Source organism: Pholcus phalangioides, unplaced genomic scaffold (genome assembly GCF_987345545.1).
Source record: "Pholcus phalangioides strain wild (caught in Gottingen) unplaced genomic scaffold, Ppha-v1.0 ptg000005l_1, whole genome shotgun sequence".
Classification (NCBI taxonomy): domain Eukaryota; kingdom Metazoa; phylum Arthropoda; class Arachnida; order Araneae; family Pholcidae; genus Pholcus; species Pholcus phalangioides.
The window spans coordinates 3,705,005-3,722,668 of NW_028301598.1; the positions used below are offsets into that span (position 1 = coordinate 3,705,005).

At 35.6% G+C, this 17,664-nt stretch overlaps 1 protein-coding gene across 1 annotated transcript in view; it reads left to right on the top strand.

Annotated features, from left to right (window-relative positions):
- Cln7 (CLN7/MFS domain-containing 8) overlaps positions 1 to 17,664 on the top strand; it is a 38,797-nt gene extending 21,133 nt beyond the window's left edge. The window contains exons 7-10 of the mRNA XM_089232141.1: positions 19 to 151; positions 2,727 to 2,846; positions 7,389 to 7,519; positions 12,809 to 17,664. Of these exons, the coding sequence (XP_089088267.1) occupies positions 19 to 151; positions 2,727 to 2,846; positions 7,389 to 7,519; positions 12,809 to 12,844 (420 nt within the window). The 3' untranslated portion in view covers positions 12,845 to 17,664. The remainder of the gene's footprint in view (positions 1 to 18; positions 152 to 2,726; positions 2,847 to 7,388; positions 7,520 to 12,808) is intronic.

Sequence of the window (17,664 nt, forward strand, 5' to 3'; positions counted from 1 at the left end):
TAACCAGTTCTATTATAGGTTATACTCATCTACACTTGTCTTCGGAAGATTAGCCTATATGTATCTGATAGAGTCTTGCTTGTGTTTGGTATATTGATATTGTGTATCACCATGGGGCTTCCTCTCACCTTTGTGCCAAATGCTCAAGAAGGTAAGTCATGTAGATATTATATCATTCTATGTGAGCACAAATAACTGCACAGAGGGAGAAATTGCTCAATCAGGTCACCAATACAATAATGAAAATATAATGCCTAAAAGCAGACGTATAGATGTCAATTACATTAAATACACATCATAAAAAAACCCAAAAATTTTTTCATCTTGAATCAAACTTTCTCATGTAAAGTAATGGAAATTTTGTTTAATTTGATCCGCACTTTGAAAATGTTAATACTCCTATTAAACATTATTGTTTTCCATATATCCACAGAGAAGCCATAGAGGTCCACAAACACAATAGGAAAGAGCAAATAATGAAATTGAGATAATCTCGGATCCCGGTTCTCAGAAGAATCAGAACCTCTCCGTTCCAGATCCATCAACAAAATAACCCTGTATCTCATACCAGACTTTCATCGTGAGGATCCAGGTTCAAACTTTATTGACGCACGGTGGTGGTCAGTTGAAGTTGGTTTTCTGCGCTTTTCTAACTTTGAGACGTGAATGCAAGCCGGTCTCCCATTTAAAAAAGTCTCTCTGCAGAGAGCAGGAAGAGACTTACACAATAATGACATAACATGAAAATTCAATCATTCACCATCTTTACTTCAAAATGTGTAAGACAGATGGCAGCACGAGCAAGAATAAAAAACCATAATTCTGACAACATAAGTATGTGTAAGCCACACATACGCTCAGAACACACATTCCAGCATGTACCAATTCTTTAGAAATTTTGTTTAAGAATGTGTACGAGGTACATGTACAGTTAAGTAAATAAGTGTATCTCGCTCAACCAACCGTATCATCCTACTACCACAAGAGACACTTCTAATTCGCCACAACCCCTAACACTGACTTACCAATTGGAAAATAATAGCATTACATACATAACTGAGGTTCGGAGGTGTAAGTTGGTCTCGTACACTTTAACAAGGTGAAAAACTGTGATCTATTCTAAATATCATTAAATATATTATTCATATATATAACCATTGATTTATTTCATATTCCTTTTGGCAACTGTCAATTTTTATCGCAGATTCATTCCGCATGCTGCTTCATCTCAAGCTCTTTTGAATACTTACTTAAAAGGTGTAGAAAAAGGTGATAAAATTCCAATACACTGGACAGCCAAAACCTCCAAAGCTGTCGAGATATGTAAAACTGAAATTACACAGGCAGCACTGTTGGCTCACCCTGTACCTTCAGCTCCGTTAATGCTTAACATTGATGCCTCCTCTATTGCTTTGGGTGGTGCTCTGCACCAATTTGTCAAAAATTCTTGGCAACCCCATGGTTTCTTTCCACGGAAACTCACACCAACAGAGTGTCATTATAGGGCTTATGACAGGGAACTCCTTGCTGCATCTACTTCAGTTCAATATTTTCAGTACATGCTTGAAGACTGGTCATTCACAATTTTGACTGACAATCATCCTCTTACTCATGCATTCCGGCAGAAGCTAGAAAAGTGTTCTCAAAGACAATCCCATCAGCTTAACTTCATCAGCCGATTTACGACTGATATACGTCATGTTTCAGGACTGAAAAATTCATACTACAGCATACCATCCTCAGTCAAATGGGATGGTGGAGCTGTATCACAGACAACTAAAGTCTGCAATACGATGGCATTCCTCGATCGTCTTGGACACAGTGCTTGCCGTTTGTCCTCTTAGGCATTTGAGCTGCCGTGAAAGAGGATATCAGACTCAATTCAGCAGAGATGCAGTACGGGACAACTTTGAAGCTGCCCGGCGAGTTCTTCGACCCTTCACAACCCACCTGCAGTTCCGAGCTGCTTTCACAGAGAACCTGAGCGAGTTCATGAGCAAACTCTGTCCTGCTCCTGTGGCATACAGTGTTCGTACACAAGAATCTTGCTACCTGCAGTCATGTCTTTCTAAGACGTGACTGTTCAACCACTGCTACAGTGTCCTTATGATGGCCTATATGCTTTCCTGAAACACCATCCAAAATTCTTTGCGATCCTCATTGGTACTTGGAAGTCTACAGTATCGCTGGACTGGCTGAAGCCTGCTCTCGTCCAAAGATGCAGAACTATCCAAATCACGTGTTTAGCCTGAACCGTCCAGAATGACTCTTTGTTCTGGCAAGAAGGTGACATTCAAAGTCAAGGACGCTCCCAGTACCGAGAGATGATCAGCTGATGTTATGTGCGAGATTTCTAAATTAATCATTGTTATTGGGCCAGATTGCCCTAAATCTATCTCTATGTTACTTTTTATTTGATAAAATTTTTGGACACATCCACCCATCGAGAACACTTAGATATCTCTCTCAGAGATGTGAAGTGGGGTGTGTCCGGTCCTTCAATATCAATGTCAACCCCTTCAAGTTCGTATATTCAATATGGAGTCATACACCATACCGCTAGAATAGTGTTAAGACAGCCCCGCTGAATACATGCATTAATATCCCCCTGCTTGGCACAACATAGTTTACTGCACATGTGCATTTAAAAACTATTGCACTATTGGGTCACTGTATCTCATGCTGACATTCGTTCAAACTAAACTTGTGATCTCTATGCTCCATAGGTGACAAGTCAACCTTGTGGCTGTTCATTGTGACTGTTATCTTCGACCAACTGGGAATTGCCATAATCGTTGTCTGCTCTGCATCTTTACTTTCCAAAATAATCAGCCAGGATAGTCAAGGTAATCATAGACTGTTGTTTTGCTCATTATCATATCATATTAGGATTTATTTCTATGTATTAACACTTTGAACAGTTTTTTAATTTTGAATCTGATGATATCCATAAGTATGCTAGATTTTTTTAAACTTATTTGATCGAGTTCTAGCCGTATGATGAACTTTGGTAACCATTAAAAGATATTGCCAACCCACAAATTAAAGATCATTCTTTTGATATAAATCCAGTCAGTTTTTGGTATACAAATGAAGCAGCCAAAAAATTTCATCATGGCATTGATAGATCCACAACAGTTTCTCGAGTTCAAAGATATAAGTCTCTCACTATTACATTGACTAACTGTTAATTTGTGAAATAGATGGCAGCAGTTGCTGAATGTCTATTATGCATATTGCCAGACACACATATGCATCATCAGTCTTTTTCCATGATAAATATTCTGACACAACTTTCTTCTTTGAGCTCTAAAAAGAAGCCAATCAACTCAGAGATAATAAATAGAGTGGAAGTTTAACTTGTGCCGCAGAATGCATTTATGAAATATCTTCTAGATATAGGGATTTCCCAAAGTGGGTTACATTCCCCGGTGGGAAATGGAGTGGTCCGGGTGGGGTGGGGGGGGGATAGAAGCTACGGATTTAACATAGGATCTTATGGGTTCACTTGAGTTGGGGGCGATGAGAGAAGAAAATTTCTGATGAAGGAGGTGATGGAACAAACAGTTTGGGAACTATCCTCTAGATGAGTGATTCCCAACGTGGGCATTAATGCCCCGTTGGGGGGGGGGGGTGGAAAGTGTCAGAGGGGCGGTAGTAGATACGGGCATAACATAGGATCCTATGGGTTAGATTGCATTGGGGGGGGGGTGATGGGAAAAGAAAATTTCCTAAAATGCAATGATTTTTGGAGGTCAGCTTAGACACAGGTTTTCAATTTATTGTGGTTTTGGTGGTCCTGGAGTGAGGGGGGTCAGCTTATACATGAGCATATATGGTACCAGTTGCTATTTTTTTCTTTTATCTAATTTGAAATCATCTATATTATTTGTCAGTGCTTGATTAATAGTCAAAATCAAGCAGGAACCATCATTAGGATGTAAATTTTCCACATATCGTATTAAGTTATTGGTACTAAGAAACTTGAAAAGAAATTTTATTTAGTTAATTACTGTCTAATTTTAAGCACTTGACATTTGTTTGCAAATTTTCTTTTAAACTTCAGCATAAGGGGGGGGGGGTCTCTCAAGCTTCTTGGCAATATCTAGGAAATTTTGTTTTCACTCTCTACCTCCCCTTTTTGTTTTCTGTTGAATACTAAGGGAAGAGAAGAAAAAGAACGGAAGAGGGGGGAATAACAATAACAAAGTGATGGAAGGAAAAAATAATAATCCTTTTCTTAAATTTAGTGCTTTTGTGCATATATGTTTCCTCCTTCCTTACCAGCTTCTCTCTTCTACAAGTAGAAACCAGTTATTTCTCTCTTTCTCCCCCTCTTTCTTTGTGTATGCTGTGCCTGATCATGTGTTGTTTGAATGACGTCACTAATACTCTAGGGTTGTAGAATTTTTTGTCATTCTTGGCCTCTATTGGCATTCAAAATATTAATATTTAAATTTTTTTTGAGTGTCCCATAATAATTCTTCTGGATATTTTTATATTTTCGTGCATATTTTAACGAGTGGAATTAATGGTAATTTTTTCGAAGCTTTTTGAGGATGACACCTTCCAACCATTTCCTTGTGATTTACTTCTACTGAGTATTTGAGCACTACTGAGTATACTCTTATTATGGGCAATTTAAAGAGGAACTGTAAATGTCAGCCGAAAAATCTGATTCAGGAATTCAGGGCTCCCACTCGTCCTACTTTTCCTACTTTTTGGTAAAATGTCCTATTTTTGGCCTACTTTCTTGGTTTTGTGTTACTTTTCCTACTTTTTTTACCAAATCCTATCGACAAAATTTGTGTAATTGATTTTAATTGAGCAGAAAATCATTGATATATTGCCAAATATTACAAATGTTGAAGAATGCAATTAATGATTCTGCCAAAGCAGAAATTTTATCATTTTTAAGGTTATTTTGGGGGGGGGGGTGTATGTGGACCATTTAATTGATAATTTTTTCATTTGCTTAGTTTGAGGGTTCAAGTATAGTAGCCATTAAAAACTTCTGTCTGGATAGAAAAACAATTTTGTATTTATTGCTTCATGGTCTTGGACAGTAACTTTCATCATTCAAAATTATGGTGCAAATAAGTGAAACAACAGTTTGCATTTCAAAGCAGTTGGATACATAGGCCTATTCTAGGTTTGGTGATACTGGTGCTACCAAATGACATTCCATTATCTTCTGTATTTTTAGGGCATGAAGAGGCATAAATAATATTTACAATTCTCAGCAAAGAGCTGAAAATGAAAGTGCTTCATTTGTCAAAAATGATTACACTGGCATTGAACAGTAAAATGTGAACAAATCCCTTTAAAAAATGATGGACAAAGCAGTAAAACAGGTTCACCTTGCCTTATTTACATCGGATCTTGCAATCTACGCATTTTGCACTGTGCTTTTGAGAGTGGTCTCGAAGGAGCGTCATTCTTAAAAAACGTAAGTCTTCAAAATTTGCTGTGCCTTGTCGAAGAGAGTTGACAAGCTCTGCACTTTGGAAGACTCCAAAAAAAAAGAATATAATATATATGAGGAGAGACAGCAAAGAATTATTTGTGGTTGCTAGTGCACTGTTTTGGCCAAAAATTGGTTTTGTAACCAAGTCATTTATCATTGCTTTGGCTTGAGTCAATCTTATAGGAAACTGAAATAGTTCTATGAAAAAAAAAGTTAATTCAAAATTAATTTTTTTTTTTTTGCAAAAAAAAAATTTTTTTATTGATTTTTTTCCATTATGCTATGATTATGTTGTCTAAGGGGGTTACCCTCCCCCATCCTACTTTTTATTCCTGCGTTTTCCTACTTTTTCTCATTTTTTGAGTGGGAGCCCTGGGAATCATAAAATAAAAAAAAAAAATAGAAAATTAGAAGATCAAACAATTGAAATTATTCCATTTGCAGCTAATGCCTGGAAAGTTTTGCTTGTTCTTGGATGAACGGTAGATCAAAGTGAAAGAAATGGGAAACTTTAAGTTATAGTACTTTTTAAAAACTTTCAAATTGTATTAAAAAAATGACAGACTCTGCCAGTAAACCATGTCTTCAAGAAAATGTGAGGATAGTTTCCTTGAGAAGATTAGTATAAAAACTATGTGCACTGCATGTGTGCTAGTTGGTCGAGTGGTTATAGCGACGGACTCGCGATGCGAGGATCCGGGTGCGAACCCCACAGTGGTGGTTGGCTGAAGTTGGTTTTCTGTGGTTCCCAACTTCAAGGCGCAAATGCGAGCCGATCTCCCCGTTAAAAAGTCTCGCCACAGAGAGCAACAGTCCTACAACGATAAATCATTCAATCATAACACTTCACTCATAGTTAGAAAAACTGGTGGCAGATGGCAGAACTACACATAACAAGCATTACAGAGAAACAAAAAACTTCACGTCAGGTTTCACTACACGTACACGCACATTCCCGCATGTGCCGATTCGTTGGGAGTTCCGCGGGGGGGTGGGGGTTGTAGCAGTGGTAGGTAGGGCCTCTAAGGAATGGCTCGGGATCCATGATGTTCTTAAGTCAGCCACCTCATTGGGCAAATTTGCCTGTTGTGGCGTTGTATTTGTGTATTTGTATTGTATTGTAGTTTAATCAGTTAATTAATAAAAAATAATCTGTTAACAAAAGTGTCTATTTACAGTATAATTTACATCATATTTTAACTTTGTAGAATTTTCATTCAAAAATATATGTATATTACATATGTTAGTTTAATTTCAGTTTTTTATTTTCCGGGTTATAAAAATCAGTTGCTTAATAAATTAAAATTGTCAAAGTAAAAGTGATTTTAATATGCAGTGGGCACTCTATTATGTTTCATTTACAAACAAGAAAAATATTTATAATAGATATGGGAATTGTGCAAATATCACACATGGTGAGGGTAGAAAACATGTAAAACCTCCCTTTTGTGGACACTGGTGCGACAAAAAAAATTCATTCGTAAAAGAGAAGTGACCACTTTAATCAGGGGGTTGAAACGCATATTTTTATTTCCGCCGAGAAAATTATTATTCCACTAAAAGAGGGATAACCGCATCTGAGGGATTTTCGTTAAAAGGAATATCATAATACTGTTTTGATGGCTTTGGCAACCAAAAAAATGAAAAAAATTGCAAGCATTGTCATCACACATATGGGAAAATAATGTATTGAATAATATTTACAAATGAAATTGGAAATAAGAAAACAGCTGCATGAAAATGGGTAGCTACACAGAGGACCACTGTAATTTGCATACTGTACAAGTGGAGATCATTCTGCACTCTGTAATGAAGGACACACTTAACATTCACAGATTATACCACTTACATGTAAAAATAGGTTGACAAATTTATTTTGATGTTTTTTAATGGAATCTTTTTTTCTTTTTTTTTTTTTTAGCATTTGCTCAAGGTCTCAGAAGAAGCATGATATCCCTAGGATGCATCATTGGTCCTCTCTGGGGTGGAAGCTTCTTGACGCACTTGATCTTTCTATTTGCTGTTCCTCTTGGGGTCTCCATTCTCATTAGCGTAAGTGTGCAATTTGTTTCAATCACAGATGAAACCATCCCCAGACCTGCAACTCGCTGGATTTAGGTGGGAGACTCCAAATTTTTCTCCCTTCCTCCTGCTCTCCAGATTTGTTAAAATTTCTCTAGATTTTGTCAGTAAATTAGATTTTCCGCGAGCTTTCACGTTATCCTGACATCAGTGACTATTGTCGTTGTTATTGAAAACACCCATAGAGAGCAGCCGTAAAAAGTCTTAGTGACCGCATTTAAAAAATTGGCAGACGTGACTTTGTTTACTTAGCATTATCGACATTCATTTATCAGGGGGATGACCTTGGTTTTGCCGAAATTCCTGTATAAAAATGATTGTATTCAATGTGGTAAACACAATACGTTTTTTCATCAGCAGCTTTGTATTTTGAAGTTTTTTAATTGTTTCCTCTGATTAAATGTATTGTCAGAAAGAAAATATGAAACTGCTTATAAGAGTTCAAATATCTAAGATTATCAATCACTGATAGCATTCACGAAAATAAACACTTATGCTTTATGAACAGTATGCAGATGTAATTTCTCTATTCTGCATGGAGAGATTGACATTGAATTATATTCTGCTATTCTGCTAATGGGCAATGCAGAACCTGGTGGGGGGTGGAACCTTTTCTTAATTGATTTAAAAAAATTTTGTGAATTTTTTTTTTGATCGTGCCTATTAACCTCAGGGTACCCCCTCTTCTTGGGATAATTTCTGGATTCCAAAAGTTGGCACGTCTGCATCCCGTCCTTATACTAATGCAATAAAGATCAACATTAAAAAGGTTGTAGTTCTATAAAGATCACAGAGTTCGTAGCACATTTCGACACATGGCGGGTCTGTGGTGTGGTATTAGATATTTATTTTCTATGAGTATGTCAGACATGCCAGAAGGTAAAAATCCTATAACTTTCCTATGGAAATCTGGCACTTTACTTAAAAATCTAGCGAACATACCTTTGAACGTTTAAATTTATTTAAGGACATAATGAGAGATTCAAAATAAGAAATAATATGTAAGGTGACCACACGCATATTGCCCATATTTTATGAAACTTAAATACAACCAAATTTTCCATTATAATTTGGTTTTCAACTATTCTAAAGAAATGTCCAGTTTTTTCAACAGTGCTTCCATGAATTTCTGACATTTATATAAACACACTTACATTATGGTGAATGTTTTTTTTTTCGTTGAATTCTTACAATTGACCGAGATTTATTGAAGGCTTAAATTCTACAATTTTCAGCAATAAATTTAGACTTTTACCCACAGCTAATGATGTATTTTCCGGTGTATAGATCCCAATTTTTTGTAATTTCCACTATGAAATATGGTCAGTGTAGTAGACATACATAGAGAAAATATAGTGATCGAATTATCCACAAAAGCCATTGTAAGATTGAACACACATATATATATATATATATATATAAATGTTTTCAACGTGAACAGGCTGTCATGTTTATTGCTTGGACCACCTTTCATACAGGCTACTGGGCCTGAAGTCAGTGTTGGTGGTGCAATGTCGCTAGAGCTTTTTCACGTAATGGGAAAAATGGTCGTTTCTAAAATTAGAAACAGTGGCAAAAAAACAACAGTGAATTCAATATTTCTTTTCTTCCTTTTTCCAAGTTTTTATTCTTTTTAAGTTAATGGCAATATTTGAAAACCAGCAATATAAATTCATAATCTGGAAGCCCTGAGAATATAGTGAAATCGGGAATTGCTGGGATGAATTTGGAAAGCTGTCAGCTCTACAAGCACTCAGTTTCATTCTGATCTCAGTATCTCACTTGTATGGTTGTAATTTTTTTCAGAGCAAGAGGTGGGGGGGGGTAAGATTTAATAACCAACCTAAATGGGATCCACGGTCAGTGTGATAGCGGTTATATTTATTCTCGGTTAGGAGTTTTTGCCCCTGCAATTTGCCTTTAGCATAGGTTCTTCCCTAAAGTACCTTTTCCGCTAAGACAATAAGATTAAATTTAAAAAAAATTCTACTCTCATTTGAGTTTATCGCTCACTGTGTTAGATACTTCTTATTCTCTTGGATGATATTATTTGGAATTATAAAATGAAAAGTATTTAAACTAATTATTTTATTTTTAGATGAAATTTAAAATATTACGACATTTGGCTTCCAAGTTTCCCAGAGTTCTACTCAATCTCCTGGAACTCCTGAAAAATTCTCATATTTTCCTGAATTTTTACCATAATTGCCAAAAAAATCCATATTTTAACCTCTCTTTAGAGAGAAAAAACTAAAAAAACCCATGATTAAATGTTTGATTCTGGCTAGGAAAAGATGAAATTTGATAGAAGCCAGTATCAATTCGGCCCCTTGGCTATTGGTGGGATGACTTGTGTTGGGTAATATATTGACGTGATGTTCTGTTTGTTATGATTAGCCAACATATGAACTATAACTGAATATTTTATTTGGTCCAATCACTAGTAATTTATCGTGCCATTTGGTGCATCAGATTTTTCAATATTTCTCTTGGTGCAGTTTTGGATCATCATCAGAATCTTTGGTTATTTGACTCTATTTCAAGTGAAATAATAATGGGGGGGGGGGGGTAAAATCCCTATGATTTTACTTTCATTCGTAGAAAATCCTCACTTAGTTCACAAAAATATCTTTTCGTATTTGTTTCATTCAAACTTTGATACAGAAGAGCGTAGTGTGGGCAATCATCCCTCCCAAGAGCCAGATAATTTGAGGAAAATTGGTCTGTCCTGTAAAATATAGGATGATTTTGTGAAACTACATAATTAATCACCCCTCCCAAACACATCGCCCTGGATCCAGGTCTAGTCTTGGTACTGTTTTTGTTTGAAATTGGGATATATCAGCATGAAGAATCTCCCTAATTTTGATTCTCTAATTTTAGCAGCTACGTTTTCAGTGAATGCACGTCATTTGAAAACACTTTATACAGTAAATGTTCATTATAAGGAGAAACGAGAGCTCAGAACCACAGGAAAAACTGTCATTATAAAGAGCTTCTCATTATAAGTGAATTGATATTTTTTGTTTTGTCAGGTTACAAATTGCAAAAATTAATACAAATACAAGGCCACAACAGGCGAAATGCCCAACGAGGTAATTTGAGGTAAATTCCTGCCATATCTGCATTATTATTATATTTTGGATCATTTTGCTCTAATATTAGTGAATGAATCCTTCAGTCTTGAAATTGGTTTTTGGTCTCACAGCAGTTAATTCTGTAGATGTTTTTGCATAGAATTTTGTTTTATCAAAATGGTTTAGCTGACTGTTCGAGCAAAATTTTCAATTATTGTCCCAGTGCTTAATTCAGTGGCTATATGGGCATGTTGACATTTTTCCAACAATCATAAAGTTTTTAAACACAATTTGTTCAGTTGTTCGAAAACAACTTACCCTGGCATTGACCATAGTCTCTTAGTCAATGGAAGAGGAAAAAAGTTGAATAGAATGGTTGCATATTGTGTGCATATAGTGGAAAAGCTTATAAAAATCTGAAAAAGGGGTGTGTGTGTTCATGAAAACTTGACTTTTTTTCTGTGTCCATCCATTGCTAGATTGAAGAAAGATAAACTGAAGTGGGATCGATTCTTTCATTAGTTCAAGTTCAACCTAGCACCTACATTGGAAAAGTCAACAAAACTTCTTAAAAAATATGGCAGCCAGGTTTTTTGAATCATATTTTTTAGGGCCAGTGTCCCATTTCCAAGATTAATTTTATTTTTTAGTGGGGCACTGGTTCCTCGAGGAGGCAAGTGGAACCTGAAGCACTTTAAAATCATTCATAAAGAACTTTAAACGAAAGGGAAAACCCATTTAAACTACAAAAAGCCCAAACATTTTATTATTCTATGCAAAGCTAATTAACAACCTGAGCATGCAAAAAACTCATGTTAATTAACAACTTCAGTATGTAGAAAACTCCAATGCAATTATACCCTTCCCCCACTTATAAATATAAACCGAAATCATATGAGGCAAATGGGAAAGGAAACCTGAATTTTCTTGAACTATATCAAAGTTGAGAGGTGAAGGAAGTGACAGCACTTATCACACCTGTAATGATAATTTAATTTTCAATGTTGTGCCATTGAAAGGTAGATGTAGCAATACTTTTTCCAAATTTTGCTTCTAGACGAGCCTCCATTTATTTATAGTTGTTTTTCCCAATGAAAATCTTTACTGACTTTTTATTAGTGAATTTGACGAAAACCTAGTCACAAACCTTTGCTTCTGAAATGTTTTTTGACGTTATGTGTCTATGAAGTTCCATTCTTCCCCTGTTTCGAGACACTCATTTTTTAAGTTTATAGAAGTAGTTAGTGCTGACTCTGGAGCTTTATTTCTTTCTTCACATTTGTATCACAGTTGATAAAGTCCTCCCCCCCCCCTCTCTCGCGCAATCCCTTTTTCTCCTCAGCCTTATTCCACCACTTTTCTCCTGAACCTTACAGTTGGGTTCCACTTGCCTCGGCACAGTGAAAACATAGGGAAAGTGTAAACCTCTTAATTCCTACTTTACCTAAAGATATATCGTAATTATATTAAAATGATAAAGTAATTGAAAAGAAAGAAATTGGCACCAAAATACCTATATTAGGCCAACTCGCACTTTCAGAAATGGTCGAAAAAGTAAGACCTTAAACTTAACTTCTCCATATGAAAGCTCCTTGTAACCTTGTATAACCAGCTATTAAACCAATTATATTTTTACTGGAAACTATAGTACGAAAGAAAAATTTCACAAGAGACCATTCCCAGAAGGTAACTGAATTTTTAAAATAACATGTGGTTCCACTTATATACCCCCAATTTCCATTTTCCTCAGTTTACCTTTCCTCAGAGTCATATTTACGAAGAGCATGTGTGCTAGTAATCAATCCTTTCAGTTTAATTCTTGAAGGTGGGGAGAAAGACTGTCTTTTTTGGGGGATTTTGACGTTATAGTAAAAAGTTTCATAATTTTCAACTTGCTATAACCGAATATTGTATCTTTAACATGTATAAACTCAAAATTGGTCACAAATCACTCCTTGCAGCGGGATTCTTGTTATAAGCCATACTCATTATAATGGACTTTTATTGGAATTCAAACTATACGTCGGAATTCGACGGCTATTGAAATAGTCCACTGGGTAAACAAATTGGGGTAGCCTGGAAACTGATCACTATTTATCAATAGATCATTAATTTTGGATTGAAATATAAATTTGTCTCAGGATGAATCGACTGTATTCATGGTACTATATTCTTGTTATAGGTGCTGTTTGTCTGCTCCTACAAGAGAATGAAATGAGGAAGTGCTTCCCTTCGCACATTCAATGATAAACAATGTGATATGAGACTATTTTGTGATAGAAAAAAATGTGTTCTCAGGTATCCAATTCAATTTGGATAAGCTATTGGGTTTTTTTCATTAGGTAAACAGCATCAGGAAGCTCAAGATTCTTGTCCTTAGCACAACAAGGAAGACAGTCAGAAAATTTAAATCTTGAACATTGATATAGTTCAGTTATGGAATCGTTCAATGCAGTGATTCTGTTGATTTTAATCAATAGGGATTTTTAAAAAAAAATCAAAACACGTGTGAGCAGAACATTGCCCTCTTGAACACATACAGCTATGCATGTATATATATGTACAGTGATGTTGATATCATGCGAAATTTGCTTCGCTTCAAGTTTTACACAAGGAAAGATCACTAAAGAGTAAGTGTACATTATGGACCACCATTGTGTGAGAATATAGATTACTCTATAAATTTCTATGAAATGTATGTGGGATTTCCTGGCTGTTTGCTAAATGAAATAATTCGCCAAGAATAATGAACGTGAATACCTTATATTATGATATTCATCGTCATTTTCTTGACCATGACTTTAAATTCGTTGTTTTGGGATACATACCAGAAATCATCTCCACGTCTCCTTCATTTTGGGGGATATACAGCTATATATCCCTTATTTTATAGTAAAAGCATATTTGAATTTCCATTGAATGTTAATTTTTCAATCTAACTGGGCAATTAGTTTTGGTACCAAAAATAGCTTGCAAAATGTGACCCAAAGTACCATAGAGTACCAATCTTGGTAGCATTAACAACTACAAATCTGAGTTTTTTTTTCTTTAGTTGCATGGCCCTCTATGATATAGATTCTCAAGCTCTAATGATCAAATCAAACCTATTATATTTATGTTGAGTAATGTGCTCTATAATCGATTTTTGTGTGCATGTGTGTTAACTATGAAACTGCAAGTTTTTCCATTCTGTGGACATTATGTTTGTAGCTTGTCAAATATGTGACTTGTATGATTGTATAGTCAATTCAAATCAAAATTTGATTATGTTTTTGTCAAAATGTTCGAGTGAATGTGTGTTTTAAAGAATCTTTTTTTAGAATCATTTGCATTGTAATTTTGTTAGTTTTAGTTGGAAATTCTTATTGTACATGCAACTTGAAATGCATACAAACATTGCAAATGCATCTGGGATGATTGCATTGTTTTGTGTAAATTTAATCACTTCAAATCTAAATTCTATCTTTGTTGTATTGCACCAAGAGAATTTTTTTTTCTTTTTGCCTCTTAACACTTCCGACCATATTGTTCTATGCAGATGTGTTATGTTTTGCCCTGCGTGTAAAATTTATTGTCTTTCTAACAATTTTAGCAATGTTTGTGATTGCAGATGCATCTCACAAGATGTTGGCCACAAGTGAAAAATAAGGACCTAACACTTTCAGCAATATTTGTGACAATATAGGTGTCATGTGAGAAATGTGTTGCATTGTAATCCCTTAATGATCACAAATGAGATATCTCATCCTAGGGTGAAAAATTCATTCTGGCTCTCCCGGTTTTTTTAACCTCTTTTTTTCATAATCGTGAAGCTTTATTGTAATCCTATGAACGGAAGTTTTTTTCTTCCTCTCTCCGTTCTTTCTACACTCCTGGTTAGTGATTTTTTCCACCGACATAAATGTATCTTTCTACATTTTTAGAAAAGGAACAAATACAAAATGTACATCAGTGTACTAACACTGGAGCACCTGAGTGACATGGTGGTAAGGTGCTTGTCGCGACCACTGTGAAGGTTGCCGTCACCATCCCAGGTTCAAACCCAATGGAGGATATAGATAAGATATTTTCCCTAACAAGCTTGAGGTGCCCACCGATAGATAGCGCCTTCATTTCAAACATATATCATTAATGGCAGTTAATTGCAGTATAGCGATATGGCCAGAGTTGGTGTGTGGTGAAGTAGTGTACTAACACTTCCAACAATTTTGTACCTATAGATTTGCCATGTGTGTGTGTCATACCTACAGATGTGTCGCCCTGACTATTAAATAGATTGACTTTGTAGCACCTCCAATAATATTTTTCCAGCTCAAATGTGTCAGTTTTAAACACAATGAATATTAGTACTAAAATACAGAGAAACTCCCATAGGCAGCTACCCCTATTCCTCGGCCAACTTTCCCTTGCTGCCAGGTTTTCTTGGAACGGACAATAGGCTCCATAGACATAATACAAAAATCACCCCTATTTTGCAGCCAATCTGTCCCCAGCCACTTCCTGTATAGATAAGAGTTTTAAAAAAAAATTTGTGTGTTTTCTCTTTTCTAGTGCATTCAGAGCTAGTAGTTCTCTTTGTATAACCTTATAATCTTTATACATTCACATTATAAACACATTTTCCGATAAATCAGATTTTCTGTTCATGTGTGACACTATTAGGTTGGAAACATTTGTAAATAGGAGATGACAAATGCTAATGCTGTACGGTTGCTTCTAGCTGGTGAGACAGTAAAAATTTGTTCCCGGGCCAACAGGGTAAATCAGACAAATAACCTATGATCTTTATTGAATAGGTAAAGGATGTGTGGAAGAGTTTTAGCTTTGCGGATACTTTCTTCACTTTTTAACACGCTGAGATTGAGTAGAACAACAGTGAAGCCCAGTACCGATATTAGACATCCTCGGAAGAACTGAAACATGTGAGATGATTTTGAAATATACTGATGGATATTTCAAGTGACAAATAAATTAAAATTATAAATGCTGTAGTGGTTTCAAAAGCCTCCTAAAAAAATTGTTATACAGGGATTTATCATAGTAAAGGATATTGTTGTATCAAGAGAAGCTTAACATTACAGACTATAGGTTATTCTGAACAATATTTGAAAGAATATCATTCTCAAGAGATTTACCGTTCTATCGAGTATCGTTGTAGTGAGGTTTCACCGTATATGTATCTGTTTTTTGTTCATTGTAAATAAATTTAGTATAAAATGTTTTTGTGGCATTTGAAAACCATTATTTTGATACGCTCCCCACAGAAATTTGTTTTTCCTGTCATACAATCTCTATTCGACTTTCACCTCTGCAAACGGCCTTTTTTTGCAGAACGCAGAGTGGTCATCTTAGAGGAGTTCCAGTTTCATTCAGAGGAGTTATAATGCATCTGCTCTATATAAGTTTGTATCTTATTGTCGAGATTGAGATTTGATCCCAGCTTTTTATACTCTGCTTGATTCATGCTCCAAGTTCAGCTTGACTTGCTCTGTTATTTATTCTGTTTACACTGAGGACAACAAATGTTGACAAAGTTTCTGCGTCTGAAACAAGAAACAGTCATTTCTTGATCTGGTGCGCTGAACAGGAATTTGACGATAAAAAAAGCTGTATTGACTAGGGTTTTTTTACACATTTAATACTTATAAAATAACATAATACATTGAAACATAAGTGCAGTAGACTCTCGATAATCAGGCCATGTGTTATTCTGGGCTGTTCTGTTATCTGGCATTTTTAGGCAGATTTTCTTCTAGCGTAGAAAAGGAAAACATGTCACTGCATGCCGCTGTGCAGAGATTTATATTATTTAAATGAGCTTTTTCAATTAGCATCCAGTAATGTGGTGATTTCGGTAATTCAGTGCACCCTGGTTTGATATGTGCCAGATTAACATGAGTCTACTGTGTATATAATACAGAGAAAAACAACACTTAGTGTATAGAACTATTATTGTATAGAAACTTTACCAATATATAGAGACATAACATTAATATACATAAAAACACAACACACATAGGCCTACATAGAGACACGAGTATATCACAGCACAATAGTTCATTTATCAGCATGTGATACGTACCCCTTTTCACAATGCACTTGTACTGGACATAAGGAGCATCCTCTTGCAATTGTTCAATGATAGTGAACCAGCATCAAGGTTGACCATTTTTCCCTGGTGACATTTTTCTATGGTTCCTCTTACCACTTTTTCACTATAGAATAATGCTCGTAAAGCACGTTTTACATCTCGACTGGGCAATATCTCTAAAACAAGAGCCGATAAAACTTTATCATGGCAATATTCATGTTCAGCAGGTCAAAACCATTGGGAATAGTATATATTTTCATGTTGAATACAGTTTCATTGTTCTCCATAGGCACCGGAACCTAGGGACTGGTGCCATTTGAGCCCCCCCCCCTCCAATAAATTTTTGTAAGGGGGCCTGATATTCCCCCCCCCCCCCCGGCAATAATTTCTGAAAAAACAATGCAATGCACTTTTTCTCTCCTGCGTAAATGCTTGAGTCCCAGCAGGACGACCAGCAACTTTCAGATCCCCTCCCAATGTTTTCTTCATGTCGGTACCTCTGTTGTTGTCCAGTCTTGTATTCTTTTGTTATTGGATCAGGAAAATTTTATCTCCTGCAAAAAATATTTGGTTATTATAATCTTGATCATCCCAAACATTTGAAATATCTGGAAGTACTAATCCATGCAATGCATACAATGTATTTCTCTTGGTGTTATTTCAGCTTTCACATTACTAATGATGGTTTGCTCGATGATGTTGTCTTTGAAATACTTATCATACTCACTATTTGTATTCACAATCTGTTGTAACTGTATTTTAGTGAAATCTCAATACAATGAAATCCTGTAAACCATGTTGTACACATGATTCAATTACAGAAGGTGAGTTAATTGCCATAATGAGGTTTCACTGGATTATGTTGACTGTATATAAGTGTTATTTTGTTTATTTCTTCTGGTTGTTTTACGCAACTGAGCAGTCATTAAATTTTAGTTTCTTTGTCA